The sequence below is a fragment of the Schistosoma mansoni genome, chromosome 4 (genome assembly GCF_000237925.1).
Source record: "Schistosoma mansoni strain Puerto Rico chromosome 4, complete genome".
NCBI classification, from domain to species: Eukaryota; Metazoa; Platyhelminthes; class Trematoda; order Strigeidida; family Schistosomatidae; genus Schistosoma; species Schistosoma mansoni.
This window is the reverse complement of record NC_031498.1, coordinates 32,039,622-32,065,007: the sequence shown is the minus strand read 5'-3', so window position 1 is coordinate 32,065,007 and position 25,386 is coordinate 32,039,622. Positions and strand designations below refer to the sequence as shown.

General features: G+C 40.0%; 1 protein-coding gene across 2 annotated transcripts; it reads left to right on the top strand.

Moving 5' to 3' along the window:
* Positions 1-2,344: 2,344 nt before the first annotated feature.
* Positions 2,345-24,248, top strand: Smp_090140.1 (putative ftz-F1 interacting protein; the record flags this gene model as incomplete). 2 transcript variants are annotated; one of them, XM_018797516.1, is made up of 11 exons in its annotated part: positions 2,345-2,512; positions 2,543-2,617; positions 2,654-2,695; positions 2,738-3,401; positions 11,212-11,392; positions 13,667-14,150; positions 14,236-14,618; positions 15,357-15,569; positions 17,354-17,707; positions 21,033-21,139; positions 23,323-23,592. In XM_018797516.1, the coding sequence occupies exons 1-11, from the start codon at positions 2,487-2,489 to the stop codon at positions 23,590-23,592; spliced, it is 2,799 nt and encodes a 932-aa protein (XP_018652551.1). In that variant the 5' UTR covers positions 2,345-2,486. The 2 variants fall into 2 exon arrangements, with proteins under 2 accessions (XP_018652551.1, XP_018652550.1); XM_018797517.1 differs by having other exon boundaries at positions 2,543-2,695; positions 23,323-24,248.
* Positions 24,249-25,386: the final 1,138 nt, after the last annotated feature.

Below are 25,386 nucleotides of genomic sequence, written 5' to 3'. Positions count from 1 at the left end.
TGGATGCTCATTGGGATTTTTTACTGCACACGATCTTATGTGCTACTGAGCATTCAGTTCCTAAAATGGTCCCGAAAAGCTACAAGCAACCTCCAATCATCAAGAACCGCACTCGTCGTTTGCTAAGCCGCAAAAGGCACTGTTGGGCTGAATATAAACGAGCCGATAACAACGGCGCGTACAGGCAATACAAACATATAAGGAACATATGCACAAAGGCAATAAGAGAAGACAGGCTTCAGTTCCAGACCAAGCTTATCGATAAATTGGTCTCCAATCCGAAAAGCTTATTCAGTTACGCAGCTTCTCTTCGACAAGGCAAAACTGGAGTTTCCCAACTGCTTAGTCCTAATGGCCCGACCAATAACGACAGTGATGCCGCTAACCTTTTGGCTGAACAATACTCCCGGACATTCCAGCTGACCCACATCAACTATACTGACGAAAGCTTCACCTGCACCTCTACAGGACTTTCCGAAGTGGACCTGAGTGCTGACCTGGTGCTCCGTAAACTGCAGCACCTAAGAAAAGACGCTTCTCCTGGTCCGGATATGGTTCATTCCGCTGTATTGAGGGAAGCAGCTTCAATCCTGGCGACACCACTTAGCGTGATGTTTGCACACTCGCTAAGCAGAGGCAAACTACCGGAAATATGGAAGCTGGCCCACATCACACCAATTTTCAAAGGAGGTCGATGCAGTGAACCCTCAAGCTACCGACCAGTGGCCCTTCTCTCCATACCTTCCAAAATTATGGAATCCCTAGTATACGATGGTATACTAGAATACTTATCATCCTCAAAGTTCTTCTCACCTCAACAGCATGGTTTCAGAAAAGGTCATTCTTGTATGACCAACCTGCTGACTGTGGTGGATAGATGGACAACCATCCTTGATCGCAAGGGGAAGGTTGACGTCATCTACCTGGACTTCTCAAAAGCTTTTGATAGGGTCAACCATATATGTCTTATCAAGAAGCTTGGACGATTGGGTATAAAACCCCCTTTGATTGATTGGCTCTCTTCATATTTAGAAAACCGACACTTTAAGGTCAGGGTTAACTTCACTCTCTCTCAGGCTATGGAATATCCTAGTGGGGTCCCCCAGGGTTCAATACTAGGACCTCTTCTCTTCTTGATTTATATTAACGATCTTCCTTAACAAGTTTCATCTGACTTATTGCTTTTTGCTGATGATGTGAAACTTTGGAGAGAGATACGTAATCATAATGATATACTAGTTCTTCAGGAGGATCTGACTCGACTTCAAAGTTGGGCAGACGACAACGGACTTACCTTCAACACTTCAAAGTGCAAAGTAGTCCATCTGCGACATGTTGCAGACTATAGTTATAACTTAGGTAACTCCCCTCTAGAAGTTTCTCAAGTCGAAAAAGATTAGGGAGTGTTGGTACCCTATGACCTGAAATCGTATGCGAACTGTGACAAAAACGCCTTTCAAGCAAACTTTGCACCGGTAACATTGAAGCGCATTTTTGGCCAGTTTGAAGGTAGAACCTTCCATATAATCTCCAACAGTTTTATTCGTCCCCATTTAGAGTACGGAAACATAGTATTTCCTCCCTCCCTCCAAAAGGATAAGGACACTCTGGAACGTATACAACGTCGAGCCACGAAATCAGTTCGGGGACTCAAATTCAAACCTTATGAAGAGCGCCTCAAATCACTTAACCTTTACCCATTAGAGTACAGGCGTCTTAGAGGTGATCTTCTTATGACTTATAGTATCCTTAATACTTTTGGTCATCCCCTTAAACATCTTCTTAAGCTTAGTCATAACACTAACCTAAGAGGTAACACCCAGAAATTGGAGACCCTACATAGCAGAACAGACTGCAGACACAACTTCTACTCCGTTAGAGTTGTCAAGTGCTGGAATTCGCTGCCGACCGAGCTAGTCCAAGCGACCTCCCAGGAGTCCTTTAAGAGGAAACTTGACTTATTCTTAAGGACTAAGGATAACACATTATTATGATTTACCAAATTCTTTTTTTTCCTCTATTATCGTTCATATACCTAGGTTCTTGCCTGGAGGTATTGGTGATCCACTGCTACCAGACACGGAAGCCTGTTAAGCGAAAGCTTCTTCCATTCCGTCCTCAACCATTTGAACCATTTGAATCCCAAGGAACAACCATTTGAACAAATAGTTGGTTAATTCCGTCAAGTAAGATTCAAAGTTTTCAAGTTAAAAGTCAAACAAAAAGAGAGCATAACAAGCAAATATTTGATAGGCCTAAGTTATTTTGCGTTTTGTGTTCATTATTTCATGGCTTTTGACAAGTCCAAATATTTCATAGGGTTTTGTTTGTATGGGCTCAAATCACCATATTTTTTGATCTGCATTGTTGCGCTACGTTATTAGGGATTTGCCCTCAATTGAGCTAGATTTATAGGCTGTTGGATCCGTTGTATAATGTGGAGTACAAGTAAAGCATAAATCTTCATCCCGGGATTAAAAAGTGTAATGCCGTCTAAAAGAAACGATATCAGGTATAACGATTTTAACCTTAATCCCTGTAGGATCTCCCGTAAATTTGTACCGAATCCTGGATCACTAAAAACGACAAAAAAAGACAGACATATCCGGCCCATAAGGTACTGCTAATACGTAACTATTTCAAGTTTCAGCAGTGCAAAGTCGAAAAACATTGGCAGCGATCAGATCCTAACCACGTGAGTATTACTTTTGTCCCATAATAATTTCAGAACATCTAGTGATAAGGTTCCTGTTGTTAAAGATAACCGTAATTCTGAAAGAAAAACGTCGAGAAACTCCGTTGCTTCCAACTTGGGCTCCAGTCTGAAGTCAAGAGTCATGTCAGATCCAAAGCTAAAGCCTTCCGATACAAGTGACAGCCGTCTAACATTATCTGAACAAAAGCGTAAACGCTCAGGGGCTGAAAACTATATAAACAAAAGGTTTTTGTATGACGTTGTGGAACCTCCTAAGCGTAACCGCCAGAAAAAGTTCTTACACTTCACAGACCGGTCAACAGCTGCTCTCATGGCTGTTTCCTCCGCCAACCTTCTTAAGAAACACAAGTCGAAACATAGTGTTTCCTCACAAATCCCTAGAGACCGTGATTTGTTTCCTCGTGTTAAAAGCCGACATGGTCGACGTCTCAAGCCAAAGCATGAGTACAGTCCTTCTCAATCAGCTGATGAACACCCTTCTTTTGATCAACCCCTCTCCACTGACAGTAGTTGGAAACCTATCAGAAAAAACAAGGCTTCATCACAAGCAACTAAATCGCGACTTGAACACAAATCAGACACGACCAACTATCTTAAACATGATGATTACAAGAAAGATTACTATTCGTCCGATGAAGATCAGGGAGGTAGTGAACTCGGAGGAATTCTCTCATCTAAGACCTATGTAAGCATCCGTTTTGTTAAACATTTTTCAAACATCTTGATACTTGTTTTTTCGTAGTCCCTTACTAAGTCCCGTTTTATGTTTTGTCACGTTTCTAAGATATTTTGTAACTAACACCAAATCTCTTGTTCTAGACTTTTTTGAAAGATAGATAGGTTTCCTATCACCGCACTGTTTAATTGTGTCTTGCGTAGAATATAACAATTGGTTTCCGTTAGCTATTTTATTAGTAATAAACCTCCGATATAAGTGCCTTTTGACATAAAAACGGCAATGTAATCAGTCTCTCAGTCAGTCAGCTACAACGTAGGACCAGGCACATATATGCATCGGTCCAAGTTGCCATACCTCGTTAGCACAACAAGATGAACACCGGATTCATAGAAGTAATTAATTTAGTGGTGGTAGTACATAAAGAAAGATTGTATATAAGGATATAGTATAGGAAGGAAGACAGATATGAAGCAATTTCAATCTCAAGGTTTAAGGGAAGATAAAGAGTGTATACACCTACGCCATTGTGATAGATTCTGATCCATGTCACCTAGAGTCTCCAACCATTGGTTACGTTAGTCACACGGACCCCAAACAAGTAGTCTGCATCTGCCAACATCGTTCAGACTAGAAGTAAGTGACTTCAAGCACTGATGCCACGTTTCGGTTTGGCCACCCCTAACTCTCTTCCAACCATCCCCTACACTAGTCAGCATAGCGCGTCGTGATAATCGGTGTTCAGGCATACGTAACATGTTGTCCAACCATCTCAGTCGATGAAGATTCATCACCTCATCAACTGATTTACCATCATTCCCTAATACCCTGCGTCGAACCTCACTATTACTTACCCGGTGATCCCAGCAGATGCGAGCAATATTTCTAAGGCATCTGTGGTCAAATACTAGTAACTTGCGAGTATCTTCTACTCTTAATGGCCATGTTTCACAGCCGTAAAGTAGAACAGAACGAACTGCTGTGCAGTATACTCGTCCCTTAATTGATAGACGGATATCTCGTCTTCGCCATAGGTGACGTAATTTGGCAAATGCCAAACGAGCTTTTTGAATCCGTGCTCAGATTTCGTCGTCAGACACCAACCCATTAGGGCTAGTCATACTTCCAAGTTAAGTTGTCCACGCGTTCGGCTACTTCATTCCCTATCCTTAGTTCAGGTGTTGACGCAGGCCAATCCTGGAGTAACAATTTACATTTAGATGGAGAGAAACGCATCCCAAACATCCTGGCATTATTACTCAGTTCTAACAGAAGACTCTGCATTTTGCCAGCGTCTTCACCAAACAGGACTATGTCATCTGCTTATTCTAAGTCGATAAGTGAACCTCCTGGTAGAAGATCGATTCCTGAAAATTCAGTCGACGAGAGTGTTATTTCCAGCAATAGGTCTATAATGAAGTTAAACAAAAATGCGGATAGTGGACAGCCTTGACGGACACCACTTGGGGTTGTAAAATCATATGACAGTTCGCCATAAGCTCTCACTCGAGTGGTAGTGTTCGAGTAAAGAGCCTTCACACGGTTTATGTACTTCTCAGGTACACCTTTTAATGACAGACACTGCCACAGAACCTCTCGGTCTACAGAGTCAAATGCTGCTTTCAAGTCAAGAAAAACTATCATTGTCGGACACCAATAAACTTGTCTGTGCTCTAAAACTTGACGAATGGTGTAATCAGTCTGCAAACGGACTACAAACCATTACACATGACGCAACAGAATATGGTTATATTTACGGTTAACCCCCCTATATTGTCACGTGACTTACGCGGAATGTGTCTCCAACCGATGGGTGTGCACTCAGTAGTCTGCGTATCGGTTATTAAGGCTTGTCATCTGCAACGACATCAGTCAGACAATGTAGAACTTGTACTTACATACACCGGAGTATGAAAAAGTCTAACGACCGTGTTGGTTACTTAGTTGTCGAGTGATATACGAGCAATGTTTTGAAGGCGTCTATGATCAAAAACCTGCAGCTTGCAAATGTCTTATTTTCATAGGGACATTGTAATACAGAGCAGACTGTTGAGTACACTCACCCATTGACCACTGTAACTGGGATTAGTGTTAAAAACAGATAATCACTGCTTATCTTGACATGCGTTGTCGCTAGAGTAGAAGCGAGCCGGAAAAAAGCTCGAATCACCAGCCAAGACGTTGGTTCAGTTATTAGGGGTACTGACTGTCGACCTGGGTCGTATTGGTAGGTGCGAACTACCTGGTTGCAATTTACATGATAACTATCAGCAAGTGGAAATAGGTGACGGCTCAAAACTTGTCATAGTGGCTCAGATGTACCCACTAATTCCCCCTTAGATTGTGACCTTCAAAATCATTTGTGCTCTTTATTCAGAGAATCCATTTTCTCGAACTATGCCGTTCTGTTTTCCTCACTGCAAACAATACTACTATTTCTACTCTTTTAATATTTGTTTGGTTGATTTCATATTCCCCTATTGTGACAGGATAATTGAGAGATTTCTGCCAGGCTTCATGCTGATTATAGCTAGCTTTATCAGAATGTAGTAAACATAACTTCCATAGTCATACATATGCTGTTCTTGTTTAGCCTTCAGATTTTTTTAACCCAAACTGCTGTACATATTTTTCTAATTTTACTTTACTAAAGACAGAACATGAATATCTAAAGATGGTGATTTCACAACAAAATTGTCAACTGTCATTTAGAAGTTCCAAATACTAATTCATTTTGTTCATAATCAAGAACTAGAGTTCTTAGTTTGTAAACTGCAGAAAAGTAGTTGGGGCTAGATTTCAAACCCCAAACGTAGTGGCTAAAGGTTGAGCACTTAACCATTAGCTCACTTCTGTGTTACACTTCTGAACGTTGGGTTACTGAATATCTACGTTTCAATTTCCCCTGGTTCTCGAAGATACTATTGGCAAAGGGGTAGTCCGAACATTGTGCCAAATAGGACAACAGGCTTCCTTAGCTAGGACTCTAGAATCTTACACCATCGATGTGTGCTGCGTCTCCGAAACGCGCATACAAGATCCGAGTAGCGTTATTCATTTGACCTCACCCAATCAAAATAAAGAACCATCTCGATACACGCTTCGTGTATCTGGAAGCCCTGATGCTGCTTCCCGTGGCCTCGCTGGAGTAGGTATAGCATTAAGTCGTAGGGCAGAACTAGCTCTTTTAGACTGGATCCCAGTAGACAGTCGTCTATGCGCTGTCCGACTAAACGGATCAATAAGGACTCGGAAAGATAAGGAAACCCGTCGTTGCCTCTTCGTCGTCTCTGCCTACTCTCCCACTGACTGCAGCTCAGACGATATAAAAGATGAGTTTTACAGGAAACTTTCTGACCTTCTCCGAAAAGCTAGGCGTTCTGATGTAGTAATAGTGGCTGGTGACTTTAATGCTCAAGTAGGTAAACTAAGTGAAAGGGAAAGACACCTGGGTGGATCTTATGGTGTCGTGGCTAAAAGGACAGATAATGGCGACCGTCTGTTGCAGCTGTGCTCAGATAACCGTCTATTTCTTGCAAATACTAACTTTAAGCATAAGGAAAAAACATTTTTTGACATGGCGACCCCCGAATTCTTCCCAACGTTGGACCCAATTAGATCACATCGCTATCAGCCACCGATGGAGGGGCTCGATAGAAGACTGTCGCTCATTCTGGAGCACATGTTTAGACTCAGATCATGCTCTAGTGCGAGCACGTATCTGTCTGCGTCTTACTGGACGTAGGAAAGACACTGCAGGGAAGCCTCTAAGGGTTCTACTTAATGATAAGCAAGCTAAGAATATATTTCAGGAACAACTGGAAAAGCAGTTAGACAGACATGTAAGTTGTGCCCACCCCGAGGCAGCGTGGAATAACATCCGAAAAGCTGTGGAAACAGCAGTGATATCCGCTAGTAAGGTAAACCATAAGGTTAGGGAGAAACAATGGATCTCGGCAGCATCTACCGCACTGATAGATGCTCGAAAACTCATCCCACCTGGCTCTGAACATAACGAAGAGCGGAGTCAGCTTAAGCGAAGGCTAATAAGAAGCCTACTCAATGATCGTGAACAGTGGTGGGTAGCGAAAGCAAGAGAGATGGAAAAGGCAGCGGCAATAGGTAACAACAGACAGCTATTCAGACTTATTAAAGAAACCGGCATTAGGAACCCAACTATTAGCGAAACTATCTCAGACAAAGATGGGCATATCATTCATTCTCAATCCAGGAGATTGGATCGATGGGCAGAACACTTTAGGGATCAGTTCAACCGGCCTTCAGCCACACTTCAGTTACCCACGATCCCCAGTCGTCCTGAATGGCAAATTGAGTTAAATCCTCCAACTCTCTACGAGGTTGAAAAAGCTATAGGAAATCTAAAGCGAGGGAGAGCCGCAGGCCCTGACAGGTTTACCCGTGAGATTTTTAAGGATGGTGGTCCAGTACTAGCAACGAGATTGACTGAGGTCTTAGGTAGAATCTGGGAACTGGACGTAATTCCATCGGACTGGTCCCAATCACTGATTGTGCCAGTCTATAAGAAAGGACAAAAGTCCTCCTGTGACAATCACAGAGGGATCAGTTTGACTAATATAGTGTCTAAAATATTAGCTTCAATAATACTTGGACGCCTAACCAAAGCTCGCGAAGAGCAGACTAGAGAAAACCAGGCTGGTTTCCGACCTGGACGTGGTTGCATAGACCAGATATTCACTCTACGTCAGGTCCTAGAACATAGACATACATTCAGACGTCCCACAATAGTAGTATTTCTTGACCTTAAGGCGGCATTTGACTCCGTTGATCGTGAGGTTCTATGGCAGTGTTTGTCAGTGAAAGGAGTACCAAAGAAGTACATTAACCTCATAAAGGCTCTCTACTCGAACACAACTGGTCGAGTTAGAGCCTATGGCGAACTGTCATCAGAATTGGTTACCTCAAGTGGTGTTCGTCAGGGCTGTCCACTCTCCCCATTCCTGTTTAACTTTGTCGTTGACGTGCTTTTGGAGATAACACTTTCATCATCTCAATTTCCAGGAGTTGAACTTTTACCGGGAGGCTCACTTGTTGACTTAGAATACGCTGACGACATAGTTTTATTTGGTGAAGACGCTGACAAAATGCAGAGTCTTCTGATCACTATAAGCAACTATGCAGGCATGTTCGGGATGCGATTCTCTCCCTCGAAGTGCAAAATGTTACTTCAGGATTGGGTTGCATCGGCACCTGAACTAATGATAGGGAGTGAAGTAGTTGAGCGTGTTGACCGCTTCACTTATCTTGTGAGTCTCATCAGCCCTTGTGGTCTGTTGTGTGACGAAATATCAGCACGGATACAGAAGGCTCGTCTAGCTTTCTCCAACTTGCGTCATTTATGGCCTAGGCGAGATATCCGTCTAGCAACAAAAGGACGGGTTTACTGTGCAGCAGTTCGTTCCGTCCTACTTTATGGCAGTGAAACATGGCCCATAAGAGTAGAGGATATTCGTAGGCTACTAGTGTTCGATCATAGATGTCTTCGAAGGATTGCTCGTATATCCTGGGACCACCGGGTAAGTAATGCAGATGTTAGGAACCGGGTACTAGGTAAGGATGGCAAATCGTTTGATGAAGTAGTGAAACTTCATCAGTTGAGATGACTGGGACATGCGTTACGTATGCCCGACCACCGACTGCCCCGATGTGCAATGCTTTATAGTGTAGGAGCAGGTTAGAAGAAAGCTAGGGGCGGCCAGACTAAAACATGGCACAAATCCATGAAGTCACTGACAATTGGACTGGGCCATGTTGGTAGGCGTAGACTACCTGGTTGAGATTCGCGAGATGATACCAATCGATGGTTAGAGACCTTGAATGACATGGTTCAAAATCGTTTGCAATGGCGAAGGTGCATCCACTCCTTGTGTTCTACCAAATTCCAACCTTTTGAATTCTTCATGTCCCTACCCTTTTTCTCTTCCCAAATTTATTTCACTGTATTATACTCCTTCAATAACATCTTCAAACCCTTATCTTTCACATAGTACTTATACTCTTACTACTACCAATATGGGATTTGAATCGACAACTTCATCTCTGTGCTAATGTGGTATGGCAACTCGAACTGATGTACGTACGTACGAAGTTCTACGTTGTAACTGACTGACTGACTGAAAGGGGTGGTTGGTGATGTTATTGTTGTCGCCATACATGTGCACTCTGTACCGCTATTATTATTTGGAGCGATAGCTTACTAATTAAGTTACTCGCATTTCGACCAATGAGTCGCGAGTTTGAATCATCATTTTTTACTGCGGGTTAGGGATCCAGATAATACCACGAGCTCTTACATAACGTGTGGCCCATAGCTAACTACTAGGTAGACCATTGTCATTAGCTGCGAATCTCAGTTATCTGAGGGTGTAGTTTATTTATTTATTTGACAAATATTGGTACAAAGGGGCACCGAATACATATACGCCACACAAGTCACTTGATTTGTGTGTGGGCTGTGATCCTACGCGGGTGCCTAGACCAAATCAGTTGGTTTTCTTAAGGGGCCACACTTCTAGCCTTAGACCTAAAGGTCTAATCCACAAAGCAGTAGAGCAACGTCACAAGATACAGTCCCATGGTAGCCGGTGACCAGCAACTGGTTCATACGCCATTTTTTTCCTTCAGGACACTGGAGCCCATGTGCACCATTGGTTTGGAATGAGGGTTTTCCAACTCCTCTAGGTGGACCCTCCGTATCCACCAACTCGGTTAAAGCGTCAGACATTTGCTTTTCGTCCTCTCAATTTCATAAACAACAGCCGTGGCGCGAGAAGGCAGTGAGTAGGACTTCCCTTTCAGTGACTGTATACGCGTGACCATGTGAGAGTACTTCGAGAGGGAGAGCTGACTCTTCCAACTCTCGGCCGTACCAGGGCATGAGGGTGTAAAGCAGTTGAGGTTTTCAATATGATCGTAAATTATAACTGGGGAGGTTAGATGTCATAAAACAATTATCGATACATCAGTGCTATTTCATTCCTATCTTTCAAGCTATATTTATTATACCTAATTTCACATTTTGATCTTCACCCTAATGTTGAAATTTGATTTCCCGAATACTACACATGGCAAAATCAACCTTAGTTACAAATATGACGATCATACATTGAAACACTACTGTAACAATTACGTTTGGATTCCACCTAATTTCCTGAAAACGATGTTACTTTATCTCTGTTACATTTAATGGATTATTAGATTGATTTCCAACCTGAAGGGGTGACAATTTCATGACCCTTGGACAGTACTATTTCATTGGTTATAAACATTGTAGGATCCCGAGCACAAGCATACATCAGTCAAAGTTGTTTGACAACAGCACAATAAGTTGAATTTAAAAAGACGGATAGAAAAGAAATCGAAATAACTATAGTAGCATGAATTACGTTGAGAAACAACATAAAAATATGATTCCAAAAGAGTGAATACAAGCGAGAAGTAGAAACACAAAGTATTAATGAGATTGAAGACTCAGAGGAGGACAGGGAATGAATGTATCTGGACCACGGTAACGGGTTTTTGCCAACCACTGATGATTATCGTACAAATCTTAACCAGGTAGTACAAATCTTTCCGCGCGGTTCAGACCAACAGTCAGTGACTTTATGAGCTGGTGTTATGTCTCAGTTTGGCAGACCCGGACTTTCCCCAACCTATGACAACTCCGATATGTGTAGGAACAAATGTTTTGGGCGACTTGTTTAACTTAATCCTAGTTACAGTAGTGTGGTTTTGGTGCTTAGATTCTTAATGTCGTTTAACTTTTTCATTTTTTTGGTAGTATCCCGATGCATCGTGTATATCAACTTATTCTGAAATGTTCAGTGAACTTCAGAAACCAGAACAACTTATTCACAGTCAAAACCCCGATACTATGGAAAATCATGGAAGATCAGAATCATCTAGAATAAAGAATCGTTCCAACCTTAGACGTGTACTCAGTCCAAGCTGTAACCAAAAAGGTTAGTTGTTTAGAATGTTAGTTGACCGTAACTAAGTGAATATCGTCATATATTTACTGACCCCGTTTTGATCATATGGAGTAAAGTTGGGTCTGTTGACCACTTCACTTGTCCTGAAAGTCTCATCTGCCCTGGAGGTTTCGGTGTGTGACTAAATCTCAAAACGGATTCTGAAAGCTTGATTGGCCTTTGCCAACTCGCTTCATTTGTGATGTAGGCGGGTACTGCGAATTTACTCTCCATCTGTTACTTTAAAAATCTTGTTTCACGTGCGTTTATCCTGGGACCCTGTTTCATCTTCGTCTGGTTCTTCTGGTGTCTGTGTTGCTTTAAGTTTCAGGGCTGACAGCACTAATCAATTGGGTCCCATTAACGGTCGATTATGTGCTGTTAGATTAGAAAGTTCCTTCAAACTGGAAACGAACCGTTGTGAGAAACGATGTTCTTTCGTTATCTTCGCTTACTCCAACAGATTTCAGTCCGTATGCGGTCAAGGATGAGTTCTACCACCAGTTGAGTGTTCTCTAGAAAGCGTATCCGACAAATATTGTAATACTAGCCGACTTGGATACACAAGTCGGGTGTTTAGGCAGGGAAGGTAGTCGTTTGAGTGACCAATTTGGACTTGTTCGTTGCAGGTCAGATGGTGGTGACCGTCTGCTGCAAATTCGTGCAGTCTACAGCCTGTTTCTTACTAGCGCTAACTATCTGTACAGTCATCGCCGATGTGCTGTCTGGCGTTCTCCGTCTGCATTTCAGATTGATCACATCGCGGTCTGCTACCGCTGGCATGGTTGTATACAAGACTGCCGCTTCTTTTGGATTACTTGTCTGAAATATGAACACCCCCTTGTTTACGCTAATCTTACGTTTTGGCGACCAACAATTTCATTCCCCCAAATGGATCGATGTCAGAATATTGGTTGCAGATTCTGTCGCAACTGGATATCAAACTGAGCTAGGTTTAAGGCTAGTTATCAACCTACGCAAAAGTTTGATGACAACCGGCTGCAGTTGCATGACGCCGCAAAAATGACAAGTCGCTTGCAGCTTGGCGCAACGCCCTAGTTATAAACATGAGGTTTCTACTGCTCATTGAAGCATATCTGCTATAACTTGTAGCATGTGTGCCCAGTTTATTATGACGTGACGATGCCGCCAATTAGAGAGCAGTGAATTATCAATCGGAACAATGACACACGAAAGCTGTACGAGCAGTCTAGAGCAGTCGTCGGTCTTGTTATCTGCCTAGCCCAACCAGTTAAGTCCAGAACACCAATCTCAGCTTCCGCAATATGAATCATTATATTTCAAACACACTGAGTTTATATACCAATCAAGTAGACCACATCGTACCATAAAATAGAAAATAACACCTGTACTAGATTCAGCCAAATGTGGCAGTGAATGTGAGAGGCAGTAATTAATAGACTGGGGATAACTCAAGAACGGTAAATCGCTTAGTAATAGTCAATGGGTCAAAATAAAGCTTATAATAAGAGGGTTGCGAATATGAATAGTTTAGTTAGTTAGCAATTATACAATAAAAATATACAAATAGCATTGGTCTATAAACGGATCCCAAAGTTACCGTCCACTATTCTTATCGGGACATAACAATGTCGGTCTACTTAGAGGAACTACTACTCTTGTAACTGTCGGAAGCTCTTTTAACCCATTGGGGTCACTGGCAGCAATAAGTATAATGTGAGTTGAACAAGCTGTGAAGCTGGTGGGGTGCCAATCAATAACATCTACAGGCGTCTTAGACGTTGGATCGGGTTTCACTGATCCCAAGTACTGCTATTTTGTATCTCCCCATTTCCGTCGCTATTTGACTGGTCTTCCCTGTCTCCCACATTGTCTGGACGTTCCATCTAACAATAAAAATTTTTGTTCTGACTGTCAGAGGCGGGCTTCGACCTGCTGACTTCCGAAGAATCTCGGCTTTCAGGATGAGACGTCATAATTTTTCTGAATGAAAATCCTTCAACTACTAAGTCAGAGTTTCAATGGTTTAATTTGTTTATTCTGGTTGACGTGTTTTAGCAAGGTTGTTTTCTATGGGATGTGGTTATTGACCCCATACCCAATCCTCCTCCTTTACCCCGGTCTTGGGACCGGCAGTAACTCTGAAAGCGCTACAGGCAATGTTAATTAAACAATTTAAAAGCATTAGAACTTTGAGTCGAATGACTTATTACAATTTCAAATGACTCCTCAGTGAACTTTTTCTTACCTTTTTACGATGATGTTTGCTTTGTTTTTTCACAGAGCCTACCAATTCATTTTTACGGCAAACTGTGTTTCGTTCCGATGAGATTTCTCCTCCTATTGATCGACACACCACTAATATACTTGATTTTTGCATTAGTTCGAGTGTCGATCAATTCCCACATTTAAGAACCAGTTTAGACAAAACAGCTATACACGAAGATGATCTGGAGTCTGCAGAATCGCGTGGACTCGTTAATAGACGAGTTCAACAGTCTCAAGAGGAACTGGAAGAGGATTTACTTGCTCCAGAACTTTCCATCATTACGGGCTCAAACACTGCTACCAGTTCTGATGGCGTATTAGTCTCTACATTGACAGATACTGGAGCAATGTTGTCTTGTAATTCATCTTCAGGTAGCAGTCGACGAAAATCTCCTGTTAGACCAATGCAAGTGCTAAGAACAAAAACCACTCATACTTCTACAACCGCAGCACCTAGTAATGCATCACCAACTATGTTAGTTACAGGTTCTGATAATAGGTAAGTTTTATATTTTGGTCACTGCAAATACTAGGATATCATGTGATCATCATCGGATAATTAAACTTGTGTTTATTAATTGTAGCCCGTTTGTCTTCACATCGCCTTCGGTGGTTACAAATACTGTATATAGCAGGTCGTTATCAGACTTAGATATTGGCCATGATGGAGATGTGTTAGCAACTGGAATATGCTCTGTTTTGTCTGGTAACAATCCACAATCGCTCGGTGAATCTAATCAGTCCTTAGAAAACACTTATGTTGTGAACAATTCGGAATTAGAAATTCACTCAATAAGTGATCATTCACATCAAATTTTATCTTCTGGATCGCCTCTAGCATTAACATCCATTAGTTCTGTTAATCAAGTTCCAGTGTGTATTGATAGTCCAAATGTATCAAAGGGAAATACAACAGTTTCGTCAGGCTTATTGCCATCACTTCTTACACAGTCTACTACACGCCCAGGTAATTGTAAACTATATTTTATATAGTTTTTTAAAATTATGTATTCCAATTTTTAATTCGCTAAAATTCTCTACCGATAGAATATTTCGAAGCACCGTATGACGGGGACGATGCTCTCAAGTGCTTCATATGGCTGAAGTGAATTTCACAGTTTGCCTGTCCACACTATCAAATCCTTTCTCATAATCAAAGAATGTAGTGTATAATAATGAACTCTATTCACGACTTTGTCGAAGCATGATTAGTCTTTGAGAAACCCAGTCTATTGGTACTTACATAACCAGACTACACTTTTAAAATACAGTTGTAACAGAGTTATTAATGTCGATCCAATAGAGTGTAATAGGAAGACAAATGTCCGTCTGTCATGCATCGATCAACCGATAATATCCAGTTATTCAATTTACGTAGTCGCAATATTGTAACTTTCACTAGAAAGAAATTATTACATACGACAATTATAATGGTATGCTCTCTGTAATTCATGATAACACACGACTGTTAGTTCTAGGCAAATGTCATTGATTTCAACTATCATACGAGTTGCAATTAAAGTTTCAATACCAAAAAGAGAAACGTCTGGTCTATTTTTAAAACCTATGAAACAATTGTTCTTTAAAGCCTTTGCTTTAAAGTTGTTTTAGGAATATTCACGTTGTATGTGTTTTAACCTGGTCATATTAGCACAGTAATCATTAGTGTATTTGATTCATAATAGTTTTCTATTTTCTCTTCTAGTTTCGGTCGTTCAACAACCCATCATCTCTCGTGTTTTTATGGCGCCAAATACAACACGTTCAATCACAACTCCTGTGACGAAACCTGTCATGTCAGTTCCTCATTCTACCCTTACTTCAGTTTCTTCTCGACGACGTCCTACTATTTTAAAGCGAACACTAGGAACAGTCAACTCAACAACCTCAAATTCGTTGGTCACTTCACGACCGACAGGTAGGGCTTAATAGTTTTTTTAACAATGAAATAAGTATATATCTAATACCACATGTATCAAGATGATAAATGGTCATTAGACATTTGTCACCTTTATTTGGAGCGGAAAATTTTTTGGATTATATATAGTCGACCACTGCTTTACTTGACTCATGGGTCATATGCATTGGAATTATCAACTTCATAGTAGTGTTGAGGTTAGGTGGAAATTATTCGAAAAGGAAAGAAAAACAGTCAGTTAACTGGCGTTAAGCATACATTAATTGAGGTTACTTGGTCATGCATATATTTTTATCTATGTCAAAACACTTCCCACCCAACATTTCATAATACCTGGATCAAAATATGACACCAATCTCTAATATAAAGTAATTACTTGGGTTTCGTCAACCAGATTCATGGTGTGGATATAAACATTTTAAATAAAATAAGTCATTCAATTAAAAACCTACTTAACAATGTAGTTGAACAGATAGAAATGGTTATTCAGTCAATTAATTACAACTGGATTTCTTATTACAATAAAGGAGAAGACTTTGTCAGAAAAAACTAAAGGCTTTACAGTTTGAAGAATATTGATTGACTATTTTTAAAGTTAGCATAAAGTTTTAATCCCTTGATGACTATTGTGATATAAGTCAATAGGTCAGTCGAATTTCTGTTGTGTTACTAGACGTTACATAAAAGGACTTCCCCAACTATCTTGTTAATAGTAATATCAATAATAGTTTGGATTATTCTTCCGTAAGTATTAAGGACTGCTTTCTAGTCGTTTTTTGTTATTTATTTATTTAAACACATAAATATTGGTACAAGGAAGCACCAGATACATATGCGCCGCACAAATCTCATTTGATTTGTGTGAGGGCTGTGATACTGTCTAGATGCCCAAACTGAAACAGGTGGTTTTCTTAGGGGGCCACACACAGAGCCTTTTACCTAAAAATCTGATCCACAAGGCAGTGGAGCATCTTGAGGAGATGCAGTCCCATGGTAGCCGGTGACCAACGATTGGTTCATACACCATTTGTTCCTTCGGGATAATGGAGTCAACCCATGTGCACCATTGGTTTGTAATCAGGGTTTTCCAACTCCCCTAGGTGAACGCACCGTGTCCACCAACCCGGTTAAAGCGTCGGAAATTCGCTTTTTGTCCTCTCAATTTCGTAGACAACACCCCGGCCACGAGAAGGCAGTGAGTAGGACTTCCCTGTCAGAGGCTATATACGTGTGGCCATGTGAGAGCATTTGGAGAGGGAGAGCGGACTCTCCCCACTCGGCCGTACCAGAGCATTTGGGGACAAAGCCGCTGCCCCTAGGGAGCATATGTGGGTTCTGCTCGGATTACCTCGATGTACCTGTAATGTCAAAAGTTATTTGGAATAAATAGGTTTTGACTAGCTGAAGAATCCAGAACATGCATTTCATTCTATTTGGGAATCTGCAGTATGAACATCAACACCGGGATCCCATATACTACATCCAGCTGACGATCCCCAAATAGAATGAAACATAGGCCCTCGATTGCACTACTGCTGACAATCTAAATATCGTCCGAATGGTTTTTAGGATCATTCTTTTGGATCAGTCCTCTTCATATGTATTGTTTATTATATAAAGCGACAATTAAATAGCTATCAGTTCTTCAACGATAAATGAAATAATGACACAATGACTTTCCACAATAATTGTTTCAACTTTAATCACAAAATCTTAGCAAATGATAATTTTCAGTGTTTATGGTGCCTTTCCTTAAATTCTCATGTTACTATTGTAATTTTCAGTTTTCGAAACGTCCGATAATGATGTTGATTTGTCAACATCCTCTAGTCGTAATATTAGTGTATTTAGTCCTGGCAGTACTGGACAATTACAGAAACCTGTCAGTTCAATAACTACGGAAGAGTCTGGACCTTCTGGGAATCTGACCAATACATCTACTAAATTATTACAACTAGTTACTTCTACTACTACATCAACTTCAGATCGTTTAAATCCTAATCAAACTGCTAGTGATCGTTTGTTTGGTAAGCGTCTTATTGCTTACAACAGAAACGCATCACATACTCCTAATAATGCAGTGTCAAGTACAACTCAGAATTCAGGGACAACTCATCACCAGAGTCCAGCTCCAACAAGTATGTTGCGAGTATTGTTTCTGTTTAAAAAAATGTTTTTAAACAAATGTTTATCTTTATTGAAAAGGGTTCATGTTTTCTCGCCAAAGTTAGAAACGTCAATTTAACAGTCTCAAACAGTCGGCCATACACAACGTATAACCTGGGACATATATGCATTGATCAAAGGTGCTACACCACATCACCACAGCGAGATTAAGTTAGGAAAACAAATCACTAAGTAGCAGAAGTAGTGGTAGTAGAAAGCATTTAAATATACAGTATGAATTCATTCAGTTAAAAAATACATGATTTTGAAACTCAGGATATAAGGAAAGATTGTATACATCTGTCCCATTGCAACCGATATAAGCTAATCCACTCAAAGCATACCATTGGTTACAATAGTCATGGGGACCCCGTCCAGATATTCTGCACCTTCCAACAAGGATGCTTCAGTCTAACTCGATGGATTGATTAATTTGAATTAAAAGCTATTGGGTTAGAATCTCAGCGTAAACATAAACACTGGAATACTGATACACTTATAGGCCCTGTATCTGACTAGTTTGAATAAGCGTGTGAATATTCTACGTACATAAATCTTCCATGTAACTCCGTATATTGTCTAGGCTAACCCCCTTTGTGTGACGGCAGTAATAAGAAGCCAAACACGGGTTTCGTTGGATGAATTTATCCCAAACGCTCGTTTATCCAGACATTCAAAATGAGAAGCGGAGATGAGTGAGCCAACTCTGTTTGATCAAGCATGACTCAATATTCATAATCAGACAGAAATAAGTTACATACACGTGATAAGTAGGATAAGCAATTTACACGCATACATTCATCTAAAGACAGTGAAGGTTAATAAGTGAATAATTAACAAGGTCGAAATGTGACTTGAAAAGAATGAATAAGTCTATCTGTCCGGAAGCTAGAATAATCCATGTGGTTTAACATAAGGCTAGACACCACATACTCATCTGACGAGTCCCTGAGCAGGACGAAATGCATATCCTGGATTCCACCATTAGTTACTATCCAAAGAAATGTTTCTCTTTGTAGGTAATTTTCACCACAGACTTTGGTCATTAATAAAAACAAAAAAGGATTGATCATCTTTTACGTTCTGGTACAAAACTCTTCACCGATACACACCCTTAATAGCATATAAAATCAAAGTATATCTTCACATTTGACAGAGTAGTTTTCAGTTCAAATGTTGTATGTTCTCTGATTTTTAGCTAATGTAGATTATAGTTCAACTATAATTCACACGTATCAGTTCACCTATGGCGAAGACGAGATATCCGTATATCAATTAAAGGACGAGTATACTGCACAGCAGTTCGCTCTGTTCTACTTTACGGCTGTAAAACATGGCCATTAGGAGTAGAAGATACTCCTAAGTTACTAGTATTTGACCACAGATGCCTTAGAAATATTGCTCGCATCTGCTGGGATCACCGGGTAAGTAATAGTGAGGTTCGACGCAGGGTATTAGGGAATGATGGTAAATCAGTTGATGAGGTGATGAATCTTCATCGACTGAGATGGTTGGACAACATGTTACGTATGCCTGAACACCGATTATCGCGACGCACAATGCTGACTAGTGTAGAGGATGGTTGGAAGAGAGTTAGGGGTGGCCAAACCAAAACGTGGCATCAGAGCTTGAAGTCACTAACTTCTAGTCTGAGCCATGTTGGCAGATGCAGACTACTTGTTTGGGGTCCGCGTGACTATCATGATCAATGGTCGGAGACTGTGTGTGACATGGATCAGAATCGATTACAATGGCGCAGGTGTATACACTCTTTATCTTCCCTTAAACCTTGAGATTAAAATTGCTTCATAACTTTTTTCCTTCCTATACCATATCCTTATATACAATCTTTCTTTATGTACTACCACCACTAAATTAATTACTTCTATGAATCTGGTGTTCATCTTGTTGTGCTAACGAGGTATGGCAACTTGGACCGATGCATATATGTGCCTGGTCCTACGTTGTAGCTGACTGACTGATTGACTGATGGAATTCATGTTTCCGTTATTTATTGCTAAAACAAATACATTTCGAATTATGTATTTTTGTGGTTTTAAGAAGTAACAATTATAAAATAGCTAGAACTTTTGATTTAATGTAATAAGAATGTTAAATTTATCTTTAGTTTCGGTATTGTGTTTCTGACGTAACTAAAAAAAAAGTATGATACAGTTCATACCAAGGTACTATTTTATCCATCATTATCAGATTTTAAAAAAAAGACAAGGTATAATCAATGAAGATGTTCTTTATAAAAGTGTAGAGTAAGCTTTGACGTTATCCTATTCCATTAAAGATTAAGGTTATTCTGTAGGATAATATGATGTGTTTTCCTTGCTATTCCAATTAAGGTACTAATCCAATGGATAGCACCTACTTATCGCAAGTGTTTGCCAGTTTGTTAGAATAAAATCAAGAAGTGTACTTGTTTGAACTATAATCTGGTTCACCTACTATCCACACTTATGACACTCAACTACGTAAAGAGAGTGGAGGCTAAGACTCTGAGTGTGAACATTATTAACACCAATAGGTAGCCTCATTCACCCTGACAACAAACTGTGAGATGATCTTAGTTAAACAAATAATTCACTTACCATAGCTCCGACTAACCTTTCAGTTGTATCAATGTTGAACAAGCCCCCCAAGTGCCCTGGTACGGCCGAGAGTAGGGAGAGTTCGCTCTCCCTCTCGAAATGCTCTCATATGGCCACGCGTATATAGCCTCTGCCAGGGAAGTCCTACTCACTGCCTTCTCGTGGCGGGGGTGCTATTTACGAAATTGGGAGGACGAAAAGCAAATGTCTGACGCTTTAAACGGGTTGGTGGATACGGAAAGTCCACCCAGGTGAGTTGGAAAGCCCTGATTCCGAACCAATGGTGCACATGGGTTCCAGTATCATGAGGGAAAAAATGGCGTATGAACCAATCGTTGGTCACCGGCTAATATGGGACTGCATCTCCTCAAGATGCTCCACTGCCTTGTGGATCAGATCTTTAGGTCAAAGTCTCGGTGTGTGGGTCCCCTTAAGAAAACCACTTGCTTCAGTTTTGACACCCGGGCAGTATCACAGCCTTGGTGGTCTAGCTTCAATTGACTCACGCTTTCAACTATGAAAATACTAAATCTCCACAAAACCCCTTTTGATAATAATAATAATCATTGAACCAGCCAACAATTTGTGTGGAAAAAAACACAATTTTTCTATAACGCTGATATACCTATTATATTTGTTTGCAAAACTCATTTTCGGAATTCATAAATCCTAAATGCACATGTTTTTTTTATTTTAGATACATCAATTAATACTGCAACTCCTTATCGATATGCTGTTGTACGAGGTTCAGCAGATGGAAAACAATATGTTTTGATTAGCAATCCTCGTATGGTTGATCAAACAGTAAGTTTTAATGTATTTTCTATTGTTAACATTCAAATAGATAGATATATGTGGCAAGTCACTAATTCAAACTATAAACTTTCATTGAATTAAATAGAAGGAACATGTTTTACATAAGTTTATTTATTATTTATTTGAACACATAAATATTGGTACAAAGGAGCACCAAATACATGTGCGCCACATAATAACAATGAGAATGTAAAATGCTTGTAAGAAAAGGGAGAACAATAACGAACAGAAATTAGTGTATGATAGTGAAATAATAGTAATAATGGGAGAGGCATTTTAGTTAGCAGAAATGCAACCAGAGAAAAATTCTTCCAGATAAAGAAGTTACGTCCATTTTTATGAAGTAAAATAACGTTACAGCAGTATTGCCACTGTGTTGCATCATCCCTAGGAGCCCACCCAGGGAATCGTGAAGCACCAACAGAAGCTAGCCTTTTGCAGCTTACTTTCACACCACGACATCATGTCATACACTGACCACCTCTCCGCTTTTCCAACCAGTCCCTAGCGTCGGCAAATAATGCACGACGAGGAATTCTCTGAGACGACATTCGTAAAACATGTCCGAGCCACGGGAGTCGATGTTTCAAGATGGTGACACCAATTGAATTATCGTCGCTGTGCCTGAACACACGATGTCGAACCTCTGCATTACTAACATGGTGTTGCCACTGAATGTCAGCGATCCTTCGGAGAAAACGATTACCAAACGCAGAGTGCCGTCTAACATCCTCAACTCGAAGGCTAGGTTTCACAAGCATAGAGCGAAACTGCTCTCCGACGCTTTGTAGATCCGACCTTTCACAGCCAGACTAACATCACGAAGGCGCCGAAGATGGGCCAGATTGGCATAAGTCACTCTGGCTTTCACGATACGTGAATTGATCTCATCACTCACGCCACCATCAGCACTTATGTAGCGATCTAGATACACGAACTTCTATCTGTTCACTACCTAGGGAGAGTGCAGGATCAGGGTCCTGCCAGTTTTGTAGAAGTACCTTACACTTCGAAGGTGCAAAGCACATACCATACCTACGGACACTGATTAAGTGCAGATTGCATGACTTGGGCATTATCGCACATAAGTTAACGTCTTATATCTAGTCTCTGTTATTTAGCGATGTGAAAGCCATGTAATAAACAAACTTTTGGCCCTCAAATGCCTTGATACGACCAAGGGTGAGGAGAGTCAGCTCTCCCTCTTAAAATACTCTCATATGGCCACGCGTATACAGTCACTGTCAGGGAAGTCCTACTCACTGCGTTCTCGCGCCAGGGGTGTTGTTTACGAAATTGAGAGGACGAAAAGCGAATGCCGGGTTCTTTAACTGGGTTGGTGGATACGAAAGATTCACCTAGCGGAATTGGGAAACCCAGATTTCAAACCATTGGTGCATATGGGTTCCAGGACCCTAAGAGAACAAATGGCGTATGTGAACGTATTGTTGTTCACCGGCTACCATAAGACTGCATCTTGTGACGTTGCTCTACTGCTTTGTTAATCAGACCTGTAGGTTGAAGTTTCCAGATGTGACCGCCTAAGAAAACCACCTACTTCGGTCTGGGCATCCGAGCAGTATCCCAGTCCTCACATATGTCGAATGATTTATGTGGCGCATGTCTATTAAATGCCTCCTTGTACCAATGTTTGTGTGTTTAAATAAATCTGTACTTCTATTGTTTACTTCGATACATTTCTATTTTGTATCTGATTTTCCGCTAAATCTTACATGAACTGATGAAATTATGTCAGTGATTACATGCAGATTACTATACATTATTTTAAGCGTCAAGTACCTTGTGAATAATAAAAATGCCATCTGACTTTTCAACCAAATTTCTGAAGCGATTCTCGTACATAGTCATATCCAAAATAGATTAGATGCTTGTTAAATCATAGTCATACGTTACAGGGTATTAGTTTTTTTATGTTTAACTTTTAATCACATATCAAATAGTAACGAAATAGTTCATTGAATGAACTGGGTTTCGTCCTCAATTTTAAATTATTTAAGATTTTATCAGATTACTCAGCAAATTTCCCTTTCCGAATCAAAATATTTCAACCAATAAGTTATTTGTTTATTACTGTAGTTGCGTGTAAGTCATCAGATTTGTTTAACCCTATGCTCAATATTTCTAATCATCTTTATTTCTTGCCACTCAAGGTTCATGAACAACCGGTTGCAACGTTGACTACAACTGTAAATGATGCACCCTTAGAACCTATCTACGTTTCAACACCAGTTGGTGAGAATTTCAATTCTCAACAACTTTTTTCTGTTGATTCCGGTGTATCAAGAGCTTTCAAAGTTGAAATCAATGGTGCTCATTTAATTCGAATGAATCCTGAAGGGCATTCAATATCTGGAAATGATCGACAAATTAGAACAATTTATACTACTCCACAAAGTGCTACAACTTTGGCAGCTACATAAGTTACAAACTAAATGTTATATTGTTTCATTTCATTACCATTAATAATTTTACTATCAAAATTGTTTGCAGTCTGTCTGTTATATCACAGGTTTTGTTTTTAAAACTTCATTTCAAAATGTTTCTACAACAGCATCCTGACTAAACAAATTCACCTTTACATAAATCTCGTCGTTTACATCCTAGTCCGGTATTTATACCTCCACCTTTTCAATGCCTTCGCTTTTGGTTCAATTCCGAGTATATTCATTCATCATTTATACAAAACTGAATTTATATTATTTTTTTGTCCGCAAAATTTACTCATTTGTCTTTTCCATAGTTGGATTTCTACAAAAAAAACATCCTAATTTCTTTGAATATACATGTAATCTTGTAAAACTTAACTTAGTGTCTTTTTTTAATCACTTTCATTGCGCCTTCATCCTTTATTGTCCTTTAGTGTTTGTGTATGTGTTTCCGAGCTTATTTTCTACACATTAAGAAGTTCCTAATTTCATGAGGGTTTCTATCTTAATCATACTATTGAAGTTGATGAAATTGGATATTGTACTTTATCATATGTAAACACCTTAAAAGCCGTTGTAATTCTAATATTATTGATGTGAATTGCTATTATCAATATCAGTATGTGATATAAACATAATATACATAAAACAATTTTCCAGACTTCTAATTTCTCTTCATCTTCGTCGTCTAACCAATAGGATTCTTCCTAAAGATGCACGGCAGGTACTTTTATCAGTCGCCTGGTAATAAAAATGATGTTGGCTTGGTTTGATGTAAGTATTAACTCTACAATACAAGTATATTTGGTCCTAAATAGGGATATCTGCTGTTTCCAATATCCACTCTCACCATTATATCGATAAGGCGCTCTCAACTTGTGATTCTGGAGTTGAGACACCAATGACTACGGTTCGGACAACTATATGGTATCAACAGCAGTATGTCATTACATTGGTCCATTTCATTTATAAACTAAGGTTTGTACAGATTATCTCGAAACTAACGCTTCCTAGGTGAGGTTCGTTCCCTTACAGCATTCGTAAGTTCCGTTTCCGAGTTTCTCGAGATAATTTACTTTAGAGGGATGGTTCTAGACGAATGTAGAATTCGTTTAATGTTCAGCAGTTTATCTGAACACAAATATTGGTCCAAGGGGGTACCAGATATATGTGCGCCACACGATTGCTAATATATCTAGTAAAGATACGAGGTGAATGGTCGATTAGCCATTAGAACCAAGTGTGGTTATTGCAATATCACCACGTGCATTACAGCACTCATGCACGCTTTCCGTCTGCGAGACCTAATCTCATCCTCTATCAAATTGGACTATTATTAATAACAATAATGTTTATCTTGTTTAGTTATTACTGTCAGTATATTGTAGAGGAAACAGGAATGGTTTAGCCGTTTATCTGAAGTACTATTAATTAGAGGTTACATTTTCTGACGATTCTTTGATGGCTCAGCTATCGTACTGCTTTAGCGAACAAAATGATAAAGGGCAGAGCTATATTTAAATGAGGAGTTCAAGAAATGATAACATTGTGTTATCAGGCTTACGCTCGTGCTGATCCTATGTAATTAATTGTTCACTTTTTGTCATTATTGACTCTAATAAGCCGTGGTGTAGAAGTAATCCTCAAAAATACATAGCTTTGCAATCGTTCAAAATTGATGCTGATTATTCCAGTTATACTGGGTCGAAGATGGGGCCTTGTAACTATTGTCTTCTAACTAGACAGTTTAGAGGTTCCACATTTCGGTATGCAATTTCCTGACAAAAC